This window comes from Alternaria triticimaculans (assembly GCF_023758025.1).
Source record: "Alternaria triticimaculans strain BMP 0046 chromosome Unknown scaffold_8, whole genome shotgun sequence".
Taxonomy (NCBI): domain Eukaryota; kingdom Fungi; phylum Ascomycota; class Dothideomycetes; order Pleosporales; family Pleosporaceae; genus Alternaria; species Alternaria triticimaculans.
Genome location: NW_026055965.1, coordinates 1,097,746 through 1,124,559, shown reverse-complemented (window position 1 = coordinate 1,124,559; position 26,814 = coordinate 1,097,746). Strand labels below are relative to the sequence as shown.

General features: G+C 51.3%; 10 protein-coding genes across 10 annotated transcripts; 5 read left to right on the top strand and 5 right to left on the bottom strand.

Annotated features, from left to right (window-relative positions):
* Positions 1-260: 260 nt before the first annotated feature.
* On the top strand, positions 261-1,145 carry ATP5 (ATP synthase F0 subcomplex subunit OSCP atp5; the record flags this gene model as incomplete). The annotated part of the gene is made up of 3 exons (XM_049366901.1): positions 261-434; positions 535-852; positions 939-1,145. 3 exons carry the CDS (start codon positions 261-263, stop codon positions 1,143-1,145), a joined length of 699 nt encoding a protein of 232 aa, XP_049221607.1.
* A 537-nt stretch (positions 1,146-1,682) lies between these two features.
* On the bottom strand, positions 1,683-2,043 carry J4E78_006287 (uncharacterized protein; the record flags this gene model as incomplete). The annotated part of the gene is made up of 2 exons (XM_049366900.1): positions 1,683-1,943; positions 2,038-2,043. 2 exons carry the CDS (start codon positions 2,041-2,043, stop codon positions 1,683-1,685), a joined length of 267 nt encoding a protein of 88 aa, XP_049221606.1.
* A 1,526-nt stretch (positions 2,044-3,569) lies between these two features.
* Positions 3,570-5,992, bottom strand: BTN1 (battenin CLN3 protein; the record flags this gene model as incomplete). The annotated part of the gene is made up of 5 exons (XM_049366899.1): positions 3,570-3,968; positions 4,028-4,255; positions 4,568-5,018; positions 5,068-5,803; positions 5,875-5,992. 5 exons carry the CDS (start codon positions 5,990-5,992, stop codon positions 3,570-3,572), a joined length of 1,932 nt encoding a protein of 643 aa, XP_049221605.1.
* A 1,519-nt stretch (positions 5,993-7,511) lies between these two features.
* J4E78_006285 (uncharacterized protein) lies at positions 7,512-10,326 on the top strand (the record flags this gene model as incomplete). Its single annotated transcript, XM_049366898.1, has 3 exons — positions 7,512-7,671; positions 7,731-9,324; positions 9,369-10,326. 3 exons carry the CDS (start codon positions 7,512-7,514, stop codon positions 10,324-10,326), a joined length of 2,712 nt encoding a protein of 903 aa, XP_049221604.1.
* A 1,407-nt stretch (positions 10,327-11,733) lies between these two features.
* On the top strand, positions 11,734-13,225 carry J4E78_006284 (uncharacterized protein; the record flags this gene model as incomplete). Its single annotated transcript, XM_049366897.1, has 3 exons — positions 11,734-11,917; positions 11,969-12,555; positions 12,602-13,225. 3 exons carry the CDS (start codon positions 11,734-11,736, stop codon positions 13,223-13,225), a joined length of 1,395 nt encoding a protein of 464 aa, XP_049221603.1.
* Positions 13,226-13,845: 620 nt separating this feature from the next.
* J4E78_006283 (uncharacterized protein) lies at positions 13,846-14,624 on the top strand (the record flags this gene model as incomplete). The annotated part of the gene is made up of 2 exons (XM_049366896.1): positions 13,846-14,337; positions 14,403-14,624. The coding sequence occupies 2 exons, from the start codon at positions 13,846-13,848 to the stop codon at positions 14,622-14,624; spliced, it is 714 nt and encodes a 237-aa protein (XP_049221602.1).
* A 393-nt stretch (positions 14,625-15,017) lies between these two features.
* J4E78_006282 (uncharacterized protein) lies at positions 15,018-16,824 on the bottom strand (the record flags this gene model as incomplete). Its single annotated transcript, XM_049366895.1, has 5 exons — positions 15,018-15,261; positions 15,400-16,415; positions 16,464-16,660; positions 16,710-16,734; positions 16,783-16,824. 5 exons carry the CDS (start codon positions 16,822-16,824, stop codon positions 15,018-15,020), a joined length of 1,524 nt encoding a protein of 507 aa, XP_049221601.1.
* A 1,121-nt stretch (positions 16,825-17,945) lies between these two features.
* J4E78_006281 (uncharacterized protein) lies at positions 17,946-18,663 on the bottom strand (the record flags this gene model as incomplete). The annotated part of the gene is made up of 4 exons (XM_049366894.1): positions 17,946-18,065; positions 18,124-18,282; positions 18,353-18,384; positions 18,648-18,663. The coding sequence occupies 4 exons, from the start codon at positions 18,661-18,663 to the stop codon at positions 17,946-17,948; spliced, it is 327 nt and encodes a 108-aa protein (XP_049221600.1).
* An 886-nt stretch (positions 18,664-19,549) lies between these two features.
* On the top strand, positions 19,550-20,688 carry J4E78_006280 (uncharacterized protein; the record flags this gene model as incomplete). Its single annotated transcript, XM_049366893.1, has 5 exons — positions 19,550-19,792; positions 19,852-19,935; positions 19,988-20,001; positions 20,118-20,532; positions 20,665-20,688. The coding sequence occupies 5 exons, from the start codon at positions 19,550-19,552 to the stop codon at positions 20,686-20,688; spliced, it is 780 nt and encodes a 259-aa protein (XP_049221599.1).
* A 102-nt stretch (positions 20,689-20,790) lies between these two features.
* On the bottom strand, positions 20,791-23,116 carry J4E78_006279 (uncharacterized protein; the record flags this gene model as incomplete). Its single annotated transcript, XM_049366892.1, has 3 exons — positions 20,791-21,208; positions 21,799-23,019; positions 23,070-23,116. 3 exons carry the CDS (start codon positions 23,114-23,116, stop codon positions 20,791-20,793), a joined length of 1,686 nt encoding a protein of 561 aa, XP_049221598.1.
* Positions 23,117-26,814: the final 3,698 nt, after the last annotated feature.

Below are 26,814 nucleotides of genomic sequence, written 5' to 3'. Positions count from 1 at the left end.
AGCTGTGCAGTGTAACTCAGCGAGAGAAGTAGCAAGTAGCTATTTAAATACAGGGGAGAAAGGAGAAGTAGGTACCAAAGACCCGATGAAGATGTTGATGGAGTTGCGGCGTGGTTGGGTGAGATTCCAGGTCCCGCGACCCAATCGGTGCTAGTCGCAGCCAGTGCCGAGCCGGGCTCAGAAACCTCATCGCAGCATCCTCAACTGCACCCGCGCTCCTTAGCAGCCCCATCCCGCAATCCATCTCCCCTCTACCCACCATGTCTGCCGCTCGTGCCTTCAGCACCGCTTTCCGGGCGGGTGCGCCCCGCGCCCCAATGGCCGCCCGCTACGCTGCCACCCGAAGCTACGCTGCCGCCGCCGCCCCGACTGGCTCTGCCAACAAGCCCCCGGTTGCCCTCTTTGGCGTCGACGGAACCTACGCGAGCGCTCTGGTACGCTTTCCACGACTCCAATTGGCACTCTGGCGATGATAGGCGGATGGAAAACGGGCCAATGGCTGGGGAACAAGAGCTTGGCTAACAATTGTGGCAGTACACCGCGGCCTCCAAGACCAACGCCCTCGACCCCACCGCAAAGTCTCTCCAGGCTCTCCAGGGCGTTTTCCAGAAGGACGCCAAGCTTACCCAGATCCTCCACGCCCCCTCGCTCTCCGTCTCGGACAAGCAGCAGATTGTCCAGGAGCTCCAGAAGCACATTGGCGGCGCCGACAAGGACGGCATTGTCAAGAACTTCCTCGCCACACTCGCTGAGAACAACCGATTGGGCGTACTACAGGGTGTCGTAGAGAAGTTTGGTGTGCTCATGGGTGCGCACCGTGGTGAGGTCGAGCTGACCGTCACCAGCGCTGCGGTACGTTGATTCCGAGATGAGATGGAAGGACAGACCCCAAGAATAGAGGAGGAAGTTGCAGGGACCTAAGAACTGACAAAATGTAGCCCCTCGACAACAAGACCATCAGCCGCCTCGAGAACGCCATCAAGAACTCGCAATACGTCGCCAACGGCCAGACCCTCAAGGTCGTCCCCAAGGTCAACCCTGAGATCCGCGGTGGACTCATCGTCGAGATCGCCGACCGCACCATCGACAAGTCCGTCGCCGCAAAGATGGCCAAGATGAACAAGCTCCTCAAGGATACTTTGTAAATATAGAGCGAGAGCGCATGGCGATGGATGTGAGGGGTAGGCATGTGTATTCTAGATGAGTCTTGGAAAAGAGCAATTTACTACCGTCTACCACCTGGCGACGCGCCATGACCGACTGATGACTTGAGCTTGGATTTATGAAGAAATACATTGGGGCAGCTGATGTTTTACAGAAGACAGTCAATTATCGCGCTCGTGGCCCTCTAACATGTGTAGGGATGAGCGTGCTCTACCAGCTCACCGGATACCGTCTCAACATTCCTAGAACCGACGAATGCCAGCTACCTACCGCGCTACAATACGCTATCGCATTGGCACAGCCCCCATGTCAACCTAGAGAAAGGGTGAACAGCCTGGGGTCTACGTCGATGTTAACACACCCACTTTGCGTGTACTCATCTTAATGTAGTCTGCAGACCCATCCAGTCTTTCCCTTGTATGAGATGGCCCCCACCTACCACGCGAATCCCCAAGTCATTTACAGACGTATCATCCTATTCATGCCTTGTTTTCCGGGTTGAAGTAACCAACTTTCTTCTAGTCGTCGAAGAATTCTGGAAAACGCACGCGTATGCTCGGTAGCACACACGGCTCATCTCCATTGGCCGCAGTCCACGCAGCAGCATCGTATGGCTTCGGAACCAGCCATTTGTCCCACCCACGCTTCTCATATAAAGCTTTGGCCTCCAAAGTTTTGACTAGGAAGGCATAATACTTTTCTAATAGCTCCTTGAGGCGTTCTAGGGTATGTACCTCTTCGGTGGTTTCCTTTCCGGGACCTTCGTAAATGGGTTCGATCTGCGGTGAAGTTAGTATGCTCCAAAAGTTGTTGCAATGTCAAATACTGTTTTTGAAGGGGTTGGATGACATGCGAAGGTTATCGCATACTTACAATCATCAGAGGGAATTTCATAAGCGAAATGGGTGTCTGTTCGATCTCGCGGATGCAGAGGGTTCGTTGGTAAGGAAACCCCTCAAGTGTGGGCGCTGATGTTGCAGTCGTATTTGGCGACATTGTAGTGTGCTTGGTTGATCGTGAATGCGTGCGGTAAATGGTGTAGTTCTGGGAATGAAGAGGAAGTATGCAGGACTCGTCATGGCTTATATACGATGTTCACAGTGGTTATTTGTCTCGATTCTGGCGATACGTGGTTGGGGATATATGAACTATGGTTCACCACCACAGCGCGGTGTAGCCACTTGGGAAGACAGCGGCGAAAAACTTCCAACCAAGGACGTGGGTAGGCGCAGCATTTACTCTTTTGTAACAGATTCAATTCGATTGGGTATAACATTGCACTACTCAAAAACAGCGAATAGCAAGAAAAAGATATCAAACTGCACCAAAAAACAGCAACCTCCTCCTCAGCCTGGACACAGCCTTCTTCACCCGATTCTTCCTCCTCCACCTCCTTGCACCCAGTTTCACAGTAAAAGAACGCCCATCGCCTCCACACACTACTTCAGTCTCTTCCGTTTTCAGCCATTTCGCGTAGTCTTCGGAATCCGAAGAGTCTGAAGAGTCTGCTTGTTCGATCGCAAGACCGCCTGTGCATACTAGTTCGCCGTCGACGAAATGTGAGGATAAGGGTGTGAGGTAGTCGTCTGTGAAGGGATTTGATGGGGATTTGTCGGTTGGAGAGGATAGGTCTACTACGCTGTCGTTTCTCTGTGGTGATGAAGGGGTTGTGGAAGCTATGTCGAATGCAGCATCCCCATATTGTGTCTTGAGCAGAGTTTCTAGCTCGCTTTGGGAAGAGATAAGAGTTTTGCTGCTGGTATCATGGTTTGCCTGTTTGTGCTTGTCAGATAATTCATCTCTCATATTGCGGATTCTCGGGGTACAAGAGAGTATACTCACAACGAGAATGGGGAAGCGGAGACGAGTGTTATCGAAGCCTGGTGCTAAAGTGGCGATATGCCAGGTTTTTGGGTTGCGCAATGGTTGCGCGGGCATATTGATAGCAGTGCTTTCGGAGGAATACCGACTTGAAGGCATTCTTCGTTTACCGTAGTGTAGCTAAGGGTACGAAGTTGAGTGTGTATGCAAGATGGGGACCGAAAAGAATATTTGAGAGATAGAAATGAACGCATGCCACATAATTACTATACGTGTCTCAACCATGACTCCCTACTGTCGTATTTCTAACTGTAGTTCACTCATAGGCTCACGTGTAGGCAGACGAATGGAGGGACCATGGTTTTGGGGAGGAAAAGTGGATCAGCTCGTGACGTGTATCACGATGTCGCTAAGGAGTGGGAAATCAGGCGAACGGCGTCATGGGATTGCGCATGGGATCGCCATAGTCAGGATGGCGAAAATAGGGATGTAGCGATGAAACACTTTGGATATAACAATTTGAAATAGAATGTGCGTGTGTGAAGACTGATGCCTAACTGCCCTCAAATGCCCGACCGACCGAATTAAGCTTGCCAAACATACTCTATGCCAACGCAAGGCTCGACGCCCACCTTCTCGTCGACATCTATGACGGAGTCGCCATCTTCGTTATCTTCATCGCAGACAGTGTTCCTGGCAAAGCCGTCTGCATCTTCCGTGATGATGTCCAAACCCACCTCCTCGTCCCTATCCCCGTCATCGATACGCGAACAGTCCTCACTCCCCTCACACCCACACATATCATCCCACTCCTTCTCCCACGGCCCCAACCCGTCAAAAATGCTAACAGGGCTAACCCGCAACTTCTCCCGGGCTTCTTTGCCCGACCTGCCCCTCACTTCGAGGCGCAAGTTCGCTACATCAACCGAGCTGTTGACGATTGGATTAACCTCGACGCCGTCATCCATGACTGTGGTTCCGATCTAGTGAGTAGGTGTTAGCAAGTTTCCACCGTAGTTTGACGATTGAGAGGGCAACTAACGATTTGTGCGGGATAGGAAGCGATGAAGTCTTTATCGGGTTGCCATCCTACTAGTATGCCGGTGATGTGGTATTGTGGTAGGGCTTTTTCTTGTTGCCCTAGCTTGCGGTCGTCGGAGTCGTCGTCAGAGTCGAAAAGCGTCTCGGAGTCCGTATCGCACTCCGTGTCGGACGTAGCGCGAGAGAGGGTTGAGAAGACTCCCTGGGTCTCAGCCGGTTTTGTTGTGAACTGCATGGATACGGTGTAGTAGGTTAGGGCAGTCGTGTGACTTATAGAAACTCGCGGTGAGGATGTGTAGGCTTCTAAGAGGAAAAGTTCGAGATGAATGCATACTATAGATAGCTGAAGTTAAACCGTGGTTCCGTTTCTGAAATTATATCATTATTGCTCACTTATCGTAACGCGCCAACGAGACCGAGAATGTTTCCAAGAGTGGGGTGCGAAAGCTGGAGTCATAGGATGCAGAGTCGATATAGTTGGATTTCACTGCAGCTTGCAGTAATTTCTGCCATGGTTCACTTGCCAGCGACACAGACTCACCTCAACAGCCATGCCTAAGAAACCAGCGATACAGATACCTCCAGAATCACTCACACTAGTCGCGCCCAGGCTGAATTCCCTATCCTCTTTCGGCACATTGTCTGTAATCTCGGCAAAGGTGCTGACATAGACCAGCCCACCTAATAGACCTTCCCAGAAAATGATTACGCAAACGATGTAATAGCTCGGGATGAAATTGAACATGGCGTGCAACGCGAGGACAATGAGGTTGGCGACTTGAAGAAATGACGGGACGTAGAGGTGGTGTATGCGTATGAAGGGTGTGGAGGATCGCGAGATAAAGACACCGACCTGGTAGATAGCGCCATAGGTGCTATAGAAGGAGCGGTATTCGTCGAAAGGAGAGGATTCGAGAGGGAAGAGCAGAGTGGGTGCGACGCCCTGGTTGATAGTGTACTCGGCGATGTAGACAAGAAGGAGGGGCAGCATACTGTGATGCGTTAGTCTGGAGTGGATGAGATTTCAAGGATCGGGCTTACTATGGGAAGAACAGGCCTCGCGCGCGGTTGAGGTTTGCGCGAAAGCTACTCAGCGCACTATTAGCACCGGTGTTAGTGACAGAGGGGAAACTGCGCCCTGAAGCCGAGTGCATGGAGGAAGACAACAGGTCGTCTTGTTCCTGCGCCGGGCCTACTTCCTCTTCCTCATCGTCCCCATGGTCATCGATGGCTTCATAGTCGCCTTGTTTCTGGATGCCAGCGCGCAGCGGGCCGAGTGGAAGGATAATGAAGAAGCTCAGCACCATGATTTGCGGCAAGAAGGAAAAGACGAGTAGACTTGTACGAGGGGTGATGCCGAGCGTGTTGGTCGCAATGGCGTAGGCTCCAGCACCAATCAAGCCGGCGCCTCCCGTGCCCGAGCCCCAGGAAGCCAGAGCAAAGTGGCCGTAGTAATGTGTCAGGCCAAGGAAGCTCAGTTCGCCAGCTCCACTGCTCAGACTGGCAAGCATCACTCCGCACATCTTGATGGCGATGGTCCCCGAGTCCTGCAGTGGAGGCGTGAGGGCGATGATGAGCATGCCGCATACGGAGAGAGCGACGAATATGACGATGCGCACATTGTAGGGGATCTTGTGGATAAAGTACGGGGCGCACAATTTGGCGAGGAACGAGGGAATGACATCGGCGAGGAGCACGACGCCTTTGGGGACATTTGGGCCGACGAGGTCGAGGGCGGCGGAGAGGATGATTACGTAGAGCACGTTGTTAATGAGGCCTGGGCGTGTTAGTCGCGGTGGAGCGGACAGTGTTGGTGCCCCTCTTTGGGGGGTTCAGGTGCATGCATACCGAACAACCAGAAGGCGGCGCACACGCGTGGGTCGGCGCCGTGGAACACAGCCTTGAGGCGCGCACGGTAGACGGCCCAGGAAGACGCGGGAGAGCCAGGCATGGGGAGAAGCGGCATAGGATGCAGAGGCTGGTGTTACTTCACATATCGCAGGTTTGGGGGTGAAAGCTACGGGCACGTGTCACGCGCCTCAGATGACGAGGGGCAGCTGCTGGCTGTACCGGTGTTGATGGCTGGGCTGGACTCGGACGTGGATGGGTGCACCTGCCGATCGGGCTTGGCGCGAGGCGGTCAACTGGAAGGAACGATTCAGGAACGGGCTGCATGGGAACGGGCGTCGCATGTTCCGACGAGCATGGGTATTTCTTTTTGTGCGCAGAGCGGGCAGTCTGGGCGGGGCTACGACGAACTATGGCCAGGGGCCCTCTGGTATACGCATCATCATGCGCCTGAGGGCTTTGAGGCGAGCAAACGTCCTGTGGCCGTGTGGGCGTGTAGGCGCTTTGTGGGAAGCAGCCCTATCACATCGCCAGTGCCTGCCCTCTAGTCGGGCTCTCGCTTTTGTCGCTGCATGCGGGGCTGCGCTAGAGTCCTACAGGGATCGTGGCGCTTGGTCCCATTGCGCCTTCTCGTTTCCTCGCATGCTCGAGGCTTCTTTTCTTCTGCAATACTGCTGCTCGCTCTGGGCCGCACCCCTCCACACGACGACGACCATTGTACTCTCCGTAATACGCTAGCGAGCGAGAGCGTGTACTGCTATCCCGTACTTGCGACACTTTCATCCTCACCACCTCTCCGATGAGCCCAAGCCGACTATGGACCGCCCGCCGCCCTACCAACGACCACCAGATCGCCCTATGAACTACCACCCGCAAACGACGCAAGCCTACCCAGGCCACCCGCCAGCCTCACAACCACAACCGCAACAGCCACTCCACGCTCCGTATGCAGTCGACCCGTACTCGATGCCCCGGCGCGACCCATTCTTTCCTTCAGGACCACAACACGTTCGACGCAGTAGTCAAGGACTACCGGCTGGTAATAATGCGCCGCAAGGCCAGAATGAGGGACAAGGGCAGGGTGGCTGGTCAAATACAGGTACGGGCTACCATTTCCACAAATGTCTTGGAGAACACATCTGCGCAGTACGCACGGGGGACGGAGGGTCTGTGTAGCCTGGACATGCATGTGTACAATTTTTGTAGCTCTCACCAGTTCACAAAAGGTGCCCCGTCATCCAGGCTGCATTTCGACCTGTATGTCTCAAGTCTGTGGCACCGCTCGCGTGGCTGTCTGGCGCTCGAGGAACAGGCAAGAGACGGTAGTGGGAAGGCATTGCCTGCATGGATTGCTGCATGACACGTCAATTGCGAAAAAGCACTTCACCGCCTGTCGCCCTCATATCGACGCAGGCAAATGCAGGCAGTCTTTCCCTACTAGTGTCGCCATGCCATCCTGAGCCACACCAACATCTGCGTTTGCTCAACGGTGCGCGCCATTTGTCGGTGGAGATGGCATGGGTCTGGCGAATTCTATGGCGCACTCCGCAGATGTGGCTCCTAGCTAATGCACGATCCGCGGGCCTCTAAACCTCTTTCGAAAAGTCGCGACTCGCCGTCCGAGCTTGTGCTGATCCATGTCTTTAGCGCGACCGATACACTACGAGACTCATCACTCCCAGTCGCACCCTCCACCGCAAATGTCCACTTCCAACAACCCTCCAGCCCCGGCGCCCTATAGCTTCGATGCTGCGCGCGCCTCGTCGCTGAACGCTGCCAGCTCTCCGAACCCCTATGGTACAGCCCCGCTCCCAAAAGCAATGGTCAAGCTTTGTCCCAAACTAACTCTCCCCCAGGCCCGTCTCACGAACCTCCACCTCCACCATCCTTCGCGCGGCCCCAAATGCCTCCTCCATCGTCCCCCACACAGCAGCATCTCCATGCATCCCAGTCGCATCGTCCACAATACACCTCCAACTTTGGCGCCAACAGAGAGCTTCCTGGCCTAGGTCAGGCGTTGCGACCGGGAAGCAGCATGTCCATCTCATCTCTTATCGGCGGCGGCGGTGACACAGGTGCGCTCAACCAAACAGCGCAATCACAGCCCTCGCCTCCCACCAACGCCCCAGTACCCAACGGCCACAGCATGCAGCCACCTTCGCCTCGACGTGGCCTGCCCGCTGGTTCACGGTCGGATTTCCCTCTGTTTCGCCGTCAACCCACCCCAGAGCGCAACATGTACGGCAGCAATACCTCGCGGCCATCTGAAGGCCATGCCTTCTCGGCCGGCTCACCCAGACAGTCCTACAGCAACCATGGCTCGCCTGATCCGGGCCGCCAGTCGCTGCCACCAACGACACAACCCTACAAGCCCATGAACTTCGCCGGCCACCGCCCCTATGCGCAGGATACAGGTCGACAGCCGGCCGCGAATGTCCCACCCCGACCGAACAGCCAACCGATGGGCCCTCTGGCAAACACCGAACAAGAGGGCAGATCTTCGTACGACGGGTTCCCAGGCCGGCGCAGCGCCTACGGGCCAAACGAGGAGCGGCGGCGCACACTGGGGGAGTCGCATCACGCAAGGCCCAATGCTGCAGAACTCTTAGCAGGCACAAACCACAATGCTTCTGAGAGGGATCGGCCCGTGACTGTTCACCCTGTGTCGCAGTCTGGCTTCAGTCCACCGCAGGCGCAGCGCAACATCTCTGGCTCATCCGAACCTCCACGCAGTCTGTGGCGGCAATCAGCGCCCACCGGTGCTGTCCATGAACCTCCTCATGACAGTCGCGCAGAGGAACCTCCGCCGATGCATCGCACCTATGGCCCGTACCCCCCATCCATGCTAGGCGCTCCCCGATACGGCGCCCAAAGTTCAGAGGATATGTTGCGACGCAGTGTAGACCAGTTGGGCCATCGCGTAGTCGAGCAGTACCACGCTCCTCCTACCTCCGACCCCAACTCCCTAGAGCGACAGAGGACCGAGCCACTCGCACGCTCTCTATCCTCCAGCGGAAGATCGCTCTACGACCAGCCTTCCAGGATGGGCGAGGCCATGCAACACTCGAAATCGCACATTGGCTTTGGTTTGGAGGCGAGCAGACGAACGGGCAGAGCGTCTCCGCTTCCACAGGCTGTTCAAGGTGCCTCGGCGCAGCCCTTGTCCGTTGGCAAAGATCCTGGAATCAAGAGCGAATTCGGGCGCATGTTCTCCGGTCTCGGCAGCGGGCTGGGATCGACGACCCCATCGCGGGGAAGTCCCATGCCACAGAACGGCCAGGGCTCATTCGAATCGGACAACGGCGAAATGATGAGAAGAATCGGTTCTCAGCAAGGAAGGAAGCCGAAGCGAGTCAAGGATGAAGAGGGAATCTTCGACATCGAGAATGCTGATGGTAGAGGAACACCCGGTGCGCGTGGGACCAAACGGAACAAGCACCATCATCATCAGTGAGTTCCCTCAATGCCATACAAGATGCGTACTAACAGTATAGTCACCACCATCACCATCACCACCAACACAAGCCTGACGAAGACACGTCGATCCAGCCAACCTCAACTACCATTAACGGGCGACACCCCAGTCTACCACAAGCTGGCCCAGGCCAATCAGTTCATCACCACCATCACATTGGAGGAAACCCTCATCACCATCATCACCACCACCACACCCCTCGACCTAACCTTCAGCCGTTGCAGCAAGTAACAAAGATCCTGACCAAGGTCCACGACGTACAGCCTGTTCTTGACGATGCTGCGAAACGCCCTCGCAAACATCTTGGATCACAGCTGTACGATGCAAAGACAGAGCTTCCCAAGCCCAACTCATCGCTAGATGACCAGTTCGGATACGCCTCGAAACCTCAACGACTGCCTCGTTTCGACGTCAATCCCATCAATTGCACCTTTACTATCAGAGTGCCGCGGTACTACCTGAAGCCACGACAACGCCAGCACGTCGTGTTGGAGAGGCATCTTTGGGGTGCGCGCGTGTATCGCGACGATTCAGATCCTATTGCTGCTGCGATCCACTCTGGATGGATCCGTGGTGAATGGGATGATACTGTCGACGTCACTATGCTCGACCCACGCATCACTGCGCCCAATGATCCAGCCGACGCCGCTGATGTTCTAACAAAGGTGCCAGCGGCCCCTGTGACACCACCCGCCGATATGGACTTGCAAATTGAGATACTCATCTTGCCGCAACTTCAGGAGTACACCGGTTCCGTCGAATATGGCATCTCGAGCAGGAAGAGCAAGGCTCATGAGGGTCTCAGCTTCATGGTCAATAAGATTCGATGGGTTGAGGAAGGCATCGGCAGCCGAGGACAGGAACGAACAGCGGCGGCATTGAAGCGACGATTGGATGCCAGCGCGACTCTGCTTGCTTTGCAAAGGGGAATCGACAACACGCACAGGGTCAATGGCATGACCAAACTGCATGCTTGAGATTTAGTTGGATGGATCAAGGTCCATGACATATAACGGCCGTCTGGAGAGTGATTTAGCATGGCATTTGTAGCGCAGGATGATTTTAGCATTGCTAGATACCCGCATCTTTATAGCTTGAGTCTGGCGTAGGATTGCACATAGCGTCGGCGAATTCTGGGAAACGATGTAATGAGGAGTTGCACACGACATGAAAAAAAACTTTTACTTTTCGCATTATCTATCTGTGTTGCTGAGTGCTTTTCCAACTGTACGCCTATGGCTGCACTGCGTTGTTATCAGGTCAGCCACACGTGGGGAGTGGTAACCAATCCCGCGGCGATCACACACCGCAGTACCAGAGCGATAGCGGCCTGGACGTACCCCGGGCTTGCGTGTACGCACCTTAAGCAAGAGCAGTCTATCCCATTTGCGTGGTGTGCATTTGATCCTTCAACCTTCAACGCCCAGGCGACAGATCGCGAGGTACACGATACTCTGGCAGCCCACTGCCCCGCCACGACGAAAGCTTACGTGACGCCCCTCATCACAACGCGTACAATAACTGATGTCAACGATGCATCACCGGACTTACTCCATATCGACTGTAAGTAGTCTTTTTTCCTTGCTGGGATCTCCAGCATGCACCATTGTTTTTTTGCCGATTTACGACGACTGGCGCGCGACTACGACGATGTAAAGAAATTTCGCTCCCATCCATCACGTCTTTCCGGCAATCGGCGGCTTTAGGCAGGCATGTTTCTGGACCCCCTAGCTATGCTGCTGGAGCCATTGTCGTCATACCGCAGAAGCAGGCGGCATCGTGGCACACGACCCGGAGAGCTCGTAGCAGCATGGCAACGGCTGAGAGTCTTGGAGCTGTCCTGCCGGTGCCCATTGCTGTAGGCAAGCACCAAGGAATGCGCATGGGCAGGCGCCAACGATGACCGTTGTTTGCGCTGTCACGACTGCCGGACATGTGGACACATCGGACTGCAGCCACACGTGCTATCGAATGAGAATCACCCGTTACATCTGCTCCACCGCGCCCGCTAGCCTGGAGCCGCAATCCGAACGCTTATTGCTCTGGCTTGTGAAAAGAAGGACGCCGTACCGAATGCGGGGGAATCATCGTCAATCAATCCATCTCCTCTCGCTTCTTGACTGCCGGGCCGACCTGACGACCCTGCAACACGACACTCGACGTCCATACACTTATTGCTTCACCTAACAGACGACTTCAGCCGTGCGACTCCACAGCCTTCTGTTGACCGCCTAGCATCTGCCCTTGCTACATCGTTGATTAAAAGCCGCATTCTCGCTGCATCTCGGAATACCTTCGGCTAGATTTCCGATCCGTATAACTTTTACTTCGCTTCGCCAGTCGCATCGTCACTGGACTTCAGGAAGCTGTACTTGCCGCATACAATGACCGACTCCAATGCCGACTCCAATGGCTTCTATGCGCCCAATATGCGCGCAGTGCCTGCTGGCGACTTCGTAAGACCAAGCAGAAAGACTAACGGTGCTGGTGTACAGGCCGAAGACACGCGGATATGCGTCGTCATGGTAGGCTTGCCCGCGCGGGGCAAGAGTTTGATTGCACAGAAAGGTACGTTTCTCCTGTACGGTCTCGTATAAACACTAACGAGTTGCAACGCAGTGGTTCGCTACCTCCATTGGTTATCGATCAAATCCAAGACGTTCAACGTTGGCCAGTATCGTCGTACTGCGACCCCAAACCCCTCCGCCGAGTTCTTCGATACCTCCAACCCAGAAGGAGAGCGTCTCCGGAAAGCAGCCGCCGAAGCAGCTGTTAACGACATGTGCAAATGGTTTTCTGAGGGCAGGGGCTTGATCGCGATACTAGACGCCACAAACTCGACCAAGAGCCGGCGCAGGTGGATACAGGAGCGATGCGCTGCCGAGAACATCGAGACACTATTCGTTGAGTCAAAGTGCGACGACGAGGATCTCATTATGAGCAACATATTGGAAGTAAAGACGACATCTCCAGACTATGTCGGTCAAGACCCCGAGGAAGCTGCAGCGGATTTCCGCAACCGTATCCGGAACTACGAGAAGGTGTACCAGACCATAGACGAGGACGAGCGCGATCTTACATATGTCAAGCTCATCGATGTGGGAAAGCAAGTCATCATCAACCAGATCCAGGACTATCTCCAGAGTAGGGTCGTCTACTACTTGATGAATCTCCACATCAAGCCGCGCTCGATCTGGTTATCGCGAGTAAGTATATGTCGCAAACCCATACTATGAAAACTAATCGTGGCAGCACGGTGAATCCGAGTACAACCTCACGGGCCAAATTGGAGGCGACGCAAACCTGTCAGAGCGAGGAGATGCTTACGCGCATGCGCTACCCGGTCTGGTTGCGAAATCGGTCGGCGACGGTCGCAAACTTACTGTCTGGACCTCAACCTTGAAGCGAACGATCCAAACCGCACGATTCCTCACATTCGAGAAGTTGGAATGGAAAGCGCTCGACGAACTCGACTCCGGCGTCTGCGACGGTCTCACATACGCTCAAATCGAACAGAAGTTCCCCGAAGACTTCAAGCAACGCGACGAGGACAAATACAACTACCGTTACTTGGGTGGAGAGTCATATCGCGATGTTGTCATTCGTTTGGAGCCCATTATCATGGAGCTGGAGCGGAGCGAGAACATCTTGATCGTTACACACCAGGCCATCCTGAGGTGTATCTACGCATACTTCATGAACGTACCACAAGAGCAGAGCCCGTGGATGGAGGTCCCGCTACACACGTTGATAAAATTGACGCCCAAGGCGTACTCAACACAGGAAGAGAGATTGAAAGCCGACATACCGGCGGTCAGCACCTGGCGAGGTAAGGGCAGCAAGGCTGAGCATCAGCAGGCAAATGGCGGCACATAGCCTAACTCCTATTCAGCTCCCGGGGAAATCTGCGGCGCGCCTGCTCCCCTGGGAGCGGATGTTGGAAGAATCGTAACGAACTAGGCCAGTGCAAGTCTGGCTCGGCACTATAGACGGACAAAGAAGGTTACCAGGGATTCGCGCTTCGATCAAGTCGGACTTGATCTCTCGGCGCGTGTGTTAAGCATTGGGCATAGATTGGCATTTCAGCGTTTTGGTCACATCACTAGACGGCAATATCCAAGGTCGACGGTCAAGATGGGAAGGAGTCGACGTCTCTAAGCATAGCAGTAGCTACTAGATATCAATGTCAAAAATCATTCGACATCAGAACGGTTCTCCATCTACCAATATGCTCTGAATTAACGAAAAGCTGCGACGCAGCAACACACAAAGCACTAACAAACAAGCACGTACTACCAGTCTTGGGAAGCACGATGGTAGTGCCTCGTCGCTGCCACCTTCCCATCTCAGCCTCCCCCGCGGACATTGACCATCATCGCAACCCCACCCAAACCCCAAGCTTCTTCCGCACCGCGCATACACAGCATCCTAACAGCACACCCGTTCTGTAAACACCTTGAACCCCGTCGCTCTCGCCTAACCCCAGCAATGCGATCATGACATGGCCACCCCCCAACCCCGGCGGCGTAAACCTCCAGTTCATCGCCGAAGCGCAACAAATCATAAACAGCCACAACCAGCACCACGCGCACCAGCCCTCGTTCACCCACGCTACCGGCGGCCACGCACCCATCACCAACGACGAAATCGAATCAGAAGCCGCCTTCAACGCCCAGTTCACTGGACCCCCTACCACGTTAGACTACGATACACTCACCGGTGCTGGTTCCAGCAGCGGTGGATACGGCGCGCACCGTTTACATGGACAATCGCCACAAACGGGAGGAAGTAGTGCTGGTAAGGCGGAGGCACCCAGTAAATCCACGCTAGAAACACGGAAGAGTATACAGGCACGGGGCAAGAATTGGAATTCTTTCTCTGGCGAAGCGCAGGGGAGGGCGTGGGAGGAGAGGCAGAAGAGGGATGAGGCGGTTAGTATACTAGAGAGTGAGGAGATGCTCATGTGGGTTGCGGGGGTTAGGAATGAGGTATGTGCCGCGACTGATCACACAAGTTGGAGAGGAGATCGGTTGCTAATCCGTGGTGGATGCAGAGTGTACCCCAAACGCGCGCGTTCTACCGTAACATCGTCCTTGGTCTTGAACAACCGCCTGCGGATTGGAATGATGAGTGGGAGGTACAAGGGACTGGAAGTGGAGCCGCAGAAGGGCAGGGTATGGCTGGGAGTGGGAGTCCGGCGAGAAGTGGAAAGGGCAAGGAGAGGGATATTGCAAAGATGAGGAAGAGGGTTAGTTCAGGACAAGGAACTGCTTGAACGGAAGGTCGTGAGTCGATGATAAGGTTCTTTGGCGTTACTTTGCATTTAAGGCGGATCGCGTTATACCCCAGCTTTTTTGTTTGGTTCACATGAGGGAAGTTTCTAATGGCAAGACGTACAACATTACTATTTTGCGTTGCGTAACTATTGCTTCCTTCCGTCTTATTCTCATTTGTGTTCCAAGATCATACATGGCCTTCGCCAAACGCCGTGTCTGTCTCAAGTGCTGAAGTCCAAGCCTTTGCCAGCCCAGGCCAGACCGAACCCGAAGAACGACTGACACCTTTTCACCAAAGGTCGCGGAAAATGCCAATGTCAAAGTCCATCTGTTGCTCCCCAACTTTCAACCGCATCTCTGAACGATATCTGCCAAACCGAAAATCGTACATCTCACATACCCTCCTCCATACCGACGTTCCTCCACCAAGGCTTACCATCCTCGCCACTAGCCTTATCAGCAAACATATCTGCCGCATCGCCCACTTGTCTCCTCTCACTAATCTCTCTGCTGACCTGACCCGACAGCTTGAGCTTCATTGCCTTGCTCGCCAGGAAAGGGTTATACTTTCGCGAACCGTTACCTTGCGCCATTCCTCGGGATGACCGGATGAGTTCGCTCGACGTCCATCCGCCCCTCATGACGGGTAATTGCTATTGCAGAGGTTCTGAGGAGGAGGAGAGGCGGTTGAGGTGGAGGTAGACATCTGTGCCGTACCTATAACCGATGTTGTTAGTGACGAGATTATCTTGGGGTGTGAGTGAGAAGGCTTACCCTTCCATGGAAATCAACTTCAAATCTCCTCCAAAGTAGCGTGCGTATAGCCTTGATATGGGTAATCCGTAGCCGAATCCGGCCATGGGTGCTTTGAAATCGCTCTTGTTGAAGTCGGGGTCCAGGCTCGGTGTTTGGTCAACGGTCGTGTACATGTATGTCCATACCAGCGGGATCGACGATCGTGGGATACCGCCTCCTTCGTCCGAGATCTTGATTGTAATGTCCTCCTTGCCCTCTGCAACAATGACCTTGGTCACAGGAAACTCTTGTTTATCCTGTCCATGTCTTTCTACCACAGCACGCAGCGAATTCTTGAGAGTCTCGAAGAGCATATGCGACAAATGTCCTGGCACGTACATGAAGCTGATATCCGGGTTGCATACAAGTTGGACCTTTGGCGCATCGAAGAGCCCATAGTGGTCCTCGCAAACGAAGCGCGCATTCTCAATAGCCTCCTGAGCCAGTTCTTGGACATTGGTCTTTGTGCAGATTATACCGACGTAGTTGGGATCGTTTCGCGAGCGTTGGTCCGTGAGAGCGATGTGCTGGCCGATGAGCATACGGATACCGATACGCGACATGTAGAAACGGTCGAGGAAGGCTTGGATGTTGTGGTCGATCTGCATCCTTTGCCTCTTGCGCTTCCATTCGAGAATGCCTTGTGCGACCGTCGTAACGACGCTGTCGTGCCGCCTCTTGATCTTCTCCAATGTGTCTGCAAACTTTGTGTTGTATGCGCCCAGCTCTGGCGGCCATTCCTGTCCGTCGTCTGCCGCGGCATAGTATCTCCGGCTCGCGCCTTTCACTTCTTTTGTGATCGTGCCGCCGTTTCCGTTGCCATTGCCGTTGCCGTTACCGTTCGTCGTCGGCGCGGACCGGTATTGTCCCGTTTTGATGCTGGGGTTCTGCGTCGGCTTGCTCATCAGGTTCTTGTCGCCGGCTTTCTTCGCTGGTTTGAGGAGTCGCTCCTTGACCTCGCTCGAGAGGGTCGGCCGGGGCAGTTCGACGAGTTCCTGTCAGATGAGTCAACGCGCTCCAGCGAGAACCTTAGCAATACACACTTCGAATGACTGCGCATACCAGTCGCGCACTCTTTGGATCGACGGCATCTCATTGAGGCCATCTGGAAGTTCGTTGAGCTCCTCCACTCGGTGGGCTAACCGTATGGGCAGTTCTTCAGAAAGGAATTGTGACGCGCGGAAGAGGGTTCCCGTAGATGGCTTCTCTCCAAATTGTACCATTTGCCGTAAGGAGACACCTGGTGGCATGTCAGACGAATACTGTAAGTGACCATGCGTGTTGCATACCGGTTGCTGGAAAGTTGCTGTAGTGCTATCCCAATGTTAGCTACAACCGCGACTGTGCGACAGGCTCGCCCACCTTGATGGTGTCCATCAGCCTCTCGCTCCGTTTCCACGACATGATGCCAATTGTACAGGCCGAAACGGCCTTTGTCGCTGCGTATTCGCCAAAGTGGTGCTGGTGATGGTGGTGTTCACTGTCGAGCTACCCGAAGCACAGTTCCCGCCCCACTATGACGCTAATTGGTCTCGCTGCTACAGGCCGAGGTAACGGCGCGTCTGGATGCTGGGGAGCGATTTGAGAAAGAGAAGAGTGAAGTGGAAGAGAGACGCATGTGCTCGTGTGCCCTATGACACAGACTAGATGGCTGATGTACACGGAGTCTTCCGGCGATGACACCACTGCGACGAGCACCTGCGCTTCCCCCACACTTGACCTGCTTTCACGTGGAGATGATGTGGAAAAGGCGCCACGAAGCCTCACGCTTTAACTACTGGCATCCCGCAGCTGACGAGACACAATGTGTCTAGTTTTTGGAGTCTCCATTGCTTTTACTACCCACGCTGTCTAGCGAAACGAGTTGTTGCCATTGCAAGTCTTCCGCAAGCATCCACGAGCTCCAGCCACACTATCCTCGGTTAGCTGTCGGAGAAAGCACCGGTAGAGCGCATGTTCCTGGCTGCATGTTCCTCAGGTCCGAGGATGCAAGGTGCTCGCTGCTCGCGTGAGTCGCTCCCTAGAGGCTAGCACTAGACTATTCTTCTAGTCTGGACATTTTGTGGAAATGCCGCTCAACGTGTCAGAAAATTTGCGATGTATGCAATTGGCTCATCATCAATCAGCTGGATGTCTGAGGTCTGAGATAAGAAACCGATGCTTTGACCAACTCTGCCGTCTCTGGAAGTAAATCGAAATGATTCACTATGGGTTGCACGATGTTGGCTACTTGTTCACGGAAGATGATGAGCGTATTGAATGATCGGTAGAGGAGATTTGGTATTCCGAAAGTGCAACTAAGTCCAAACAGGCTCTATGCCGCACCCAAGTCGAAAAGCGCCTTGAAATGATACACCTAACATAATCTACATGAAGGGGTATTGCGGTCTAACTGCGCTCACCGCCTCCGTCGTTCGTCTATCATCGATGATGGTACAATCCAAACAGTTTTTGGGTCGAAAAGGTATTATAGAAAGGTCATGGCGTGTCGATAGGATGGTATAAACGTTCGAGAGGTGATACGCTTATTTGGTCTCGTTCTGGAGGAAGGTGATCAAGTCGTTGCGGTCCTTGGGCTTCTTGAGACCACCGAAAGCCATCTTGGTTCCGGGAATGTACTTCTTGGGGTTCTCGAGGTACTCGAACTGCGCTTCGTCAGCATGCATGCCCACCACATAAGCGTCTTCTTGTGATGTAACGTACGAGAGTCTCGTTGCCCCACTCGACACCCTTCTGCTTGTTGGCGTCGGTGTATGAGAAACCCTCAACCTGGCCAGACTTGCGGCCGAAGAGACCGTGTAGGTTGGGGCCGATCTTGTTGCCCTCGCCCTCCTTCAGGGTGTGGCACTGAGCGCAGCGGGTCTGGAGGTTCGTTAGACTACGTTCGGGAGGCGTGGTCGATGGCGCTGAGGCTGGCTCGGTGTGTTCGTACCTTGAAGAGGTTGGCACCCTTCTTAGCATCGCCTGAAGAAAGTGTTAGCTATATGTAAGGTGACAAAATTTCTGTGCCCAGCCAAACAATCCGCCACCGTCCGCCCTTTGTCGCAAAGCTGCCACCTTGCGCTCACCGCTTCTTGAGTTGTCAATTATTCGGTCGGTACACCGGGAATAATTGATCCCTCATAGGAGTCGGATATCGATATGCGCGCAGGCTCAATGGATAGCAGACGATGGTCGACAAAGTGACAGACGGCCGATGACGTCTAACCGGTGTCAAGAAAACGTACCCTGCTCGAAACCCATTTTGAAGATGTGGTGGGGGTTGGGGTAAGATTAAGTGTTGGTGGAAGTGAAGTGGTGAAAGTTAAGGTAACTTTAGTCGTGACTGAGAGGCTGTGAGAGAGAAAAGATGGCCAAGTAGGAGTTGAGAGGCTTGAGAGAGTTTTAAGAATCTTGCCGTTAGCCGCAACGAAATGACGGGCCCAGGGCCCTGACGCGAGCACGGGTCACGGGACTGGCCAATCAGGCGGCAGGTATAACTCAGTAGCAAAAAGTGCTCGGGTGGAACCGGTCCGGGATGGCAAACAGGAATCGCGATCAAATGGCGGTGCACTCGCCGCATCAGGTCTCTGTTCCTCAGCCAACTTGCCGTCGCTACTTTCACGCCACGCCGTCGATTGCGACTCCTGACTCCCCAGGCTATCTCGCAACATACTCGGCAATCTTGCATGGAGCTTGCGGAATGATGCCGTCACCAAGTGCTGCGTTGGCTGCTGCGAGTCTTTCTAGCATTTTTGCTGCCGTCAATCATCGTGAAGAATTTCGCTCTTCTTTCCTCCGGTGGTAGAATAAGCAGCGTCTGGCCTATTTCGTTGCCCTGCAGGACGCTTCTTCCCTGCTTTCCCTGGCCCGAATTCGATATGTGAAGCCTGTACAAGGGTCCGCAAATCGATGTGACATGCCCACTAACCCGCGCACCTCCACGCACCTGGTTCCCTAACATGACGGGCCAGGGTCATGAATAACGTTCTCTGTTATCTGCACAGCAGCACATTACTATTTCAAGCGCCGGCCAGGATCGACACTATTCTGCCCTCTTTGCAAACAGCCTTCTAGTGTTGGTCAGTCGCACTTCAGCCCCAGCTCGACGGTTGACATCATCGTGCCCCGCCACACCTCGACCGACCGGATGGACCAGATTCCGGGCATTCTATACGCCGATGAGGACTTTACCACATGGCTGATACTCGGCGCCAGCAGAGGCATAGGGCTAGAGTTTGTCAGACAGCTGTTAACTAAGAATGAGCGCATCATCGCTACTGTGCGGGAGCCTTGGGCCGGTCATGCCAGCGGTCTGTGGGGACAAGCGGGGAGCGATCATGGCCGATGCCAAATGTACACATGCGACATATTGTCAGAGCAAAGCATAGAGGTGTGTGCTGTTGAAGATGGCCTTGTCTTTCCAGAGGGAAACTAACTGGCCATCCGCAGAAATTCGTTGCGCAACTGGCCATGATACCGAACCTGAAGATAGACTACGTCGTACTAAACGCAGGAGTGCTAAGATACCCAAACGTAAGTCCGACATTGTCGCCAGCATGCAAGGGAGCCGCACTAACCGATGTAGAGGGCCACTGAGCTGTGAGTCTCCCTTTACCGTTACCGTTACGCCTTGCTGGTTATGGCTAAAGCGTGCATTTCCAATAAACGACAATCAATCTGAAGTGGCTGAAGTACTGGAAATTAATATTTTCTAGGTCTTTCGACGAGTTTGCCTTCCATTTGCATACCAACACCATTGGGCCCATCATCACAGCGCAAAAGTTGCTGAAAACAAACATACCAATTGGCACCATTGTCTTCATGTCTAGCGACTCGGGCTCGCAAGGTAACTTCCGGGAGATGGAGGACGGGTTCGCTGCATATGCTGCGTCAAAAGCTGCACTCAATATGGCAGTAAGGCACATGGCCGCCGAGTTGAAGAGAAAAGACGATGATACCATCATCTTGTGCATGCACCCGGGAGAAGTCGCAACAGACATGGCGAACGTTCAGCTACCGTGGGAAGTCCAGGGCATAATCACACCAGAGGAGTCAGTGATGAAGATGATCGAAGTGATCAAGAGCAAAGGCATACAGCACAGCGGCACTTTCTGGACGTATGAGAATAAGGTCAGTCCCTCACACCCCACCCGCGGATCAATTACTGACATCGGCTTAGCCGTACGTTTGGTGACAACTGAACATACTCGCAATGTTTACGACTCTCATATCCTTGCATACCCTTCGCAAAATCTCCGCTAGGCAGTACCTATACCCACATACTAGAATGTATATGAATTGTTGTTTCATGACCTTTGCTACCGCACCCATTCCGATGAATCTTCCATACCCGTCGCCGTGGTCCAATTCCATTCACCACAGCCTCCATCAAGCAATCTCCCCGACCATCCGACGAACTTCGTCCGTGTCCCAATCCAGCCTCTCAGAACCAGTAGGTAAGCTATAGTCGACCAGAATCTGCACCGGTCTGATTGGTTTCGCTTTTTCCTTCTCCGCCCGGCGACTCTTCTGCGCGCGCCGCGCCGCCTCCATAACATGTTGTATCTTCCTATCGGACTCTCCGGCCACATACTTGCTGGCCATGTACGCCTGAGACTCTGATGCTGAGAGGCCAATCACACCAGTCTGTGTGATTACACTGTCTTCGCGTTTCTGTCGCTTCCGGTGATGCAAGTCTTTGTCTTCGTCACGTTCACTCTCAATGATGACAAGAATTGGGGACGAAGACTTGGTAGGTGGGGAAGACATGGTCTTGTTGTTGGGCGCGGCACTGGCTTTCAGGTACCTCCAGAATGAAGGGCAGCCGCATACACCGTCTTGTTCTGGGTTTCGGGGACACTTGCGTTTTGCCATTTTGGTGTCGGTATGTGTTAGATTGTGCCAAGTGTGAGCTCACACTGAAGTTGTGTTGTTATTGTGATCGAGATTAGTAAGGACAGAAGATAGAGACGAAGACGTGAACTTATATTTGATGAGGCCATGGCCAGTGGAGGTTGCTTGTGCGTGTACAACGGCGGTGACCTTACGCAACAACTTGAGGGTGAGTGAACCTCTTACTGTAATAAAGCTGGATGAGAAGGTGAGGCAAGACAGAAGTAACCAGTAACTTCACCTGGGTATATTCGTCGAACCTCGAGTCTAATAACAGAGCCCTTAGCCCATCATATCAATATCATACAAGCCCTCTACAAGAACATCTACCACAATGTTCCAACAACCCTGACCGCAATCTTAACCGCAACCAACGTCCCCACCGCCAAAACCCCCACTCCAATCCCCAACGCCTTCAAGTTCCTCATCTCATTGCTCAACGCCACTTTCTTTCTCTCCCCAATATTTCCCAAATGCGTCAACGTATCATACTGCGGCACGTACTTGAAGTCAAACGACGTTTCTGTCCCCGCCAATCCCCACTTTGCCTTCACTATCAACGTCCAGAAGATCTCTTTCGCGCGGTCGATTCTCCTGCGGTCTGCATTGGGAAACAGGCGATACGTGTAGCAGTAGAAGATGAAGAAGAGACATTGGCCTGCCATGAGGGACCAGTAGTACGCGGAAACGCGTTTTAATCCGAGACGGTCGCAAAGGGCGTTGCCATTTAGCCAGCGGGCGCTGGCGGTTAGCATGTCTGCTGAAGAGAAAGTTGGGGGTTCTTCTTTGAGCGCATAAATGATGTTGTTGGCCATTGTTTTGGACATTTCCGAGGGGTCGACTTCGTGATAGAGGAGCGATTCCATGATGGCTTTGGCTTTGGTTGGGGTGGATAGCCACTCATCGGGTGTGCCCATGAGGTAGCCGATATAGCGCCATAGGGCTAGATAGTCGTCGATTTCTTGTTTGCGGAGGAAGATGCCTTGGCGGGGGAAGCTGAGGTAGATCAAGGTTGAGGAGAAAGTTCCGATCGTTGCGATCTGGTCCAGGTCATTAATTGGTATTCCCCATTCTTCCACGTTAAAGTAGCTTGGGCGTTCTTTTGCGAGTTTCATGATGCGCTGCCGGACTGCGGCGTGTAGGAAGCGGACGCGTATCGATGAGGCGAAACCTTCTCCACCCGGTTTGAGTCCATCCAGTGTTCGCGTGCATTGGAGAATGTGCTGTGTAGTTTCAAAGAGTCTGCCTCTTGCTACCTTTGTGCTGAAGCCTCCAGTTCTTGCTAACGTCTCCACTACTCGCGCAGCGCCCATGCCACCTAAAAGTGACTGAAAAGTGAGGCCAGTCAAGGCGGGTCCGCCATAGCGATAGAACACATCCTGTCCTCTGGCGATCTGTTCCCAGTCTACCCAGTCCGGCACCGTGTGCACTTCGCGCCATAGTTCCGCAAGCTTAGGATCGGAGTTGTGATTTTCTTCCAGCAAGGCGTAAAGATCCCTCTTGGGTACTGGCAATGGCTCTTTTTTCTCTTCTTCGGTGCCCGGAACTGATGATAGCGCGGCGCGGTTGCTATCGTTCCTTGGCAGAGCACCCTTGTGCGGTGGCGAGATGGCGTTCAAACGATCAAGACATTCCTCTGCTAGTACATCGTACGAAAACTTCATAGGCTTCATTTGCTCCGGTGTAAGATGTTCAGGCGTCCATTCGAATCGGTATCCCCAGCAGCTGATAGCGGTTAGTGTGCGCCATCCATTGTCTTCCGCTTCTGGACTTACTCTTTAGTGTTGGCTGTTCGCCTCTGGAACAGATTTGGAATAGCCATATTCAAGTAAATGAGAGAGAAACACAGGTGAACGACGTCGATACCGTCAAACACTCAGATATTCGACAAGAGATAATCATTACACGATGTACGGCGAAGATGGTCCGTCATATGATACCGAGGCCCTAGCGCGCATGGGTATGAGGGGATCCACTTCCATTTTTGCCGCGATCGCCCCGCGATCGATCTTGCCAGGAAACTGCCACGGGAGAGTTGACTGTCGAGATAGCGTGAAGATGCAGGAGGCACTGACGCATGTTCGTTGATGTCACCACTCCGTCGCGTACTAGTGCGGAACAGATTTCGAAGCCGCAAGAGCGAGCCGGTTCCGACATAGCGTTACACCTAGTGCTAGGTTAAACAGAACGCATCTTGAATACCAACGAATGCTACAAGTACATTATTTGTAATAGCCATCGTCGCGCCGACATGTTTCTTAGAATGTGAGTAGTGGGAGCCTCTCCACAACCCAGTACGTGTAATACAGTGCCGCGACTTGCTTTGACGGCGTACCCAGCGTACTCTTGCTCACGATGGCCATGCCGAAATCGCCAAACCAAAAGAGGCCGCAGCTGAGCAGGACCGCCGCAACACCAAATGTCGCACAATTCTTGAACTTGTACATAATGCATATCAAGATGCCGAGCAAGGTTTTCAATCCAGTCAAGCCAATCCACACAAGTAGAACGATAAAGATGGCAGTACCGAAAAGGCTTCCGACATCGCCATCGCCTTCTTCGACTGTGGAGTGGGTGTCAGTCTACCTTGCACACGGATGAAATCAGCGCAACTTACAGGGAAACTCGTAAAAGGCATATATGGAGAAGCACGACACCACTACGAGAGGTATCCCCCAAAAGGATGTCGAATTACTCCAACCAGGATGTCCAACGCACATGCGATGTATGTGGATGATATCTATCAGAGCATGGAGGACGATTTGCATTCCCGCAAGTATGAGCAGGGGACGGGAGCCCTTTGTGCGAGCCATCGTAACGCCAGAAAGGATGATCGAGATGAGCGATGAGATTGTGACCACCGCGATATTCCAACGTTCATTTTCCAAAGCCATCCACGGGAGCAAAGGTCTTCTGCCGAAGAAGTGACAGAGGATCACATAGAAGGTTAGGCCATGGGACACTGCGCCGAGGACTCCATACGGTATGCCGTAAACTTCGATGTGCTCTCTGAGGTTCTTCGCGTCTGTGGTTACGAGGTCGCGTGGCTCGGGGCTCGACATGTGCAGGTCGGTCGGGAATGCATCTGCTGCGAATGTAAGACAGGCTCCGATGAGTGCCAGGGTGAAGAGTTGGCGGTGTCGTATAGTCATCTTGGGAAAGCTCGACTGTTTGTTGCCGAAGAAGAACGGTAAAAGCTCAGGATAGGATAATTTGGAGATGACTGCTAGAGAATGGGAGGAATCAAGCACATGTTTGAACTGCCGTGATGCTCTTTATGATATGCCGTATGAGATGGTCGCCGAATTGCCATCCCTCAATAGCACGACTTCCACCGAAGGCGCACCGCGACCTGCACAACGTTCTGCATTTGGGGATGAAGTCAAGGACGTTGTAGCACACCGTTTACACTAGCGAAAGCCTTCCGTTGCTTGGGAGTAATTTCCGGCCAATGGAAAAAGCCATTCGAGTCAGCCGCAGTTTGCAGCCTTGTGACAGCAACCGTCACTTGTTCAGCAGCCGCTCGGTATGTCTGCGGAGAATTTTTCAATCTTGTCTGTACATGGGGTGAAGCTGAAAACGGTTCGAATTGACGAGAGCTGGTCGCAGGAAGCGAGGTGTTGTCTTGGCTTTGGGGGCCGAAGCAGTACACCGACGGGGCTGTTGTTCGGTTCACGGGATCCAGGAGAGGCTCAAATTTGCTTGAAGAAGTAGTGGCTCCAGGGATGTCAAGATTAACAGAGGATAGTAGAGCGGTGGGCTTCATGAGTAAGAGGAATGAAAGACAGACTCAAGCTGTTTGTATAATGCGTCAGGCAAGGAAGAACTAATAGTGTATTATACTTGCGATTTCTCTTATTTATAAAAGTATCTTTTTATTAAAGTTATTAATATTATAAAAGTTATAAGTAGCTTATTTTACTTTATATTATTATAGTACTATAAAGTAAAGTAAATAGTAACTATAAAATAAAATTACTATATATAAATATAAGTTAAAAAAAAATAGTACCTTATATTTAATTTTATAGACTCTATTTAGTAAAAAGATATTAAAAGATACTTAGCTTTTAAAGTTATTCTAAAACTACTAAGAGATTTTAAAATTTTAATATATTTAGGTATATTACTATTAGCACTAAGGCTTCTATATAAACTAATAATATATTACTTTTAAAGCCTTACTAAAAAGAGAAACTTTATATTAAGTAATACCTATATTATTAGCTATTAATATAATATAACTTAAGACGCTAAGTAGCTAATAAAGATAACTACTTTATTATAGCTTAGTTCTTAAAAGTAACTATAATAGTAAAACGCTAATATAGCTACTATCTATTTAATAGTATTATTATACTAGAAGTAGGCCTTAAACGCTTTATTCTCTTTAGTTTATTTATTACTACTTTAGCTAAAAATTCTAATAAACGCTTTATACTAGTATATAATAGCTACTTTTATCTCTATAAATAGAGCTATCTATAGCTTAAGCTTATATATAAAGTTATAAGTATAAATAGCGTAGATAATTAATAGATTACTCTAGATAGAAAAAGTAATACTAGTAATATAATAACTATTCTATTACTTTTTTTAAAGTAAGTATAGCTTATAAAAAAACTTTTATATATTACTAGTAAGTTACTTAAAGACTTAGCTATAATAAAAAACTATAAAAGGTTTTAGTCTATATATTAAAAGCCTTTATAGTAGTAGTGTATAGATATTAGAGAGTATAAAGATATATTACTATAAGAATATAAGATAATTAATATAAGTAAGAAAGTATATAAATATTAGTTTAGTAGAAAAGAGTTCTATTATAAAAAAATTCTAATATCTAAAGTATTATATAAGAGTCTAATACTAAAAAGTATAAGTAAAAAATAAAATAGTAAATAATAAGATAATTCTAAAGAGCTCTTATTAAAAGATATTCTCTTTCTAAGTAATTCTTAGATTATTAAAGATTTAATTTATATAAAAATACTTTATATACTAGTATAAACCTTCTCTTTCTAGTAGTATAGTTCTATTATACTATCTAGAATATATTACTTACTTATAGTATAAAGAAAAGATAAAGAAAAAATATAAAAAAGAAAGTAAAAAGTAAAATAAATAATTAAGTAGAGATATTAGTAATATACTACTATAGTATAAATAGTAGTTAGATTTTAGGTAAAATAAAAAGCTTACTTAAAATCTAAGTACTAGTAATATTACTAGTACGTCTAGTCTACTTTATATTTTATTTACTATAACGTAGCTTAAATAGGCTAGTAGAAAAAGCTAATAGAGCTAGTATTAGTATCTTAAACTAAAAAGAAAGTAGTAGAACTAGTAGTAGTAATATTATTAAAGAGCGTAAAAAGCTAAAGAGTAATAATAAACTAAACGCTAGACTACTAGTATAAGCCTAAGAAGTCTTAAATAGAAAAAAAGAAGTAAGTATAGTATTAAGGTTAGTAGCGTTATAAAAGTAGTAATAAATATTTAGTTCTATATTAATTTTAT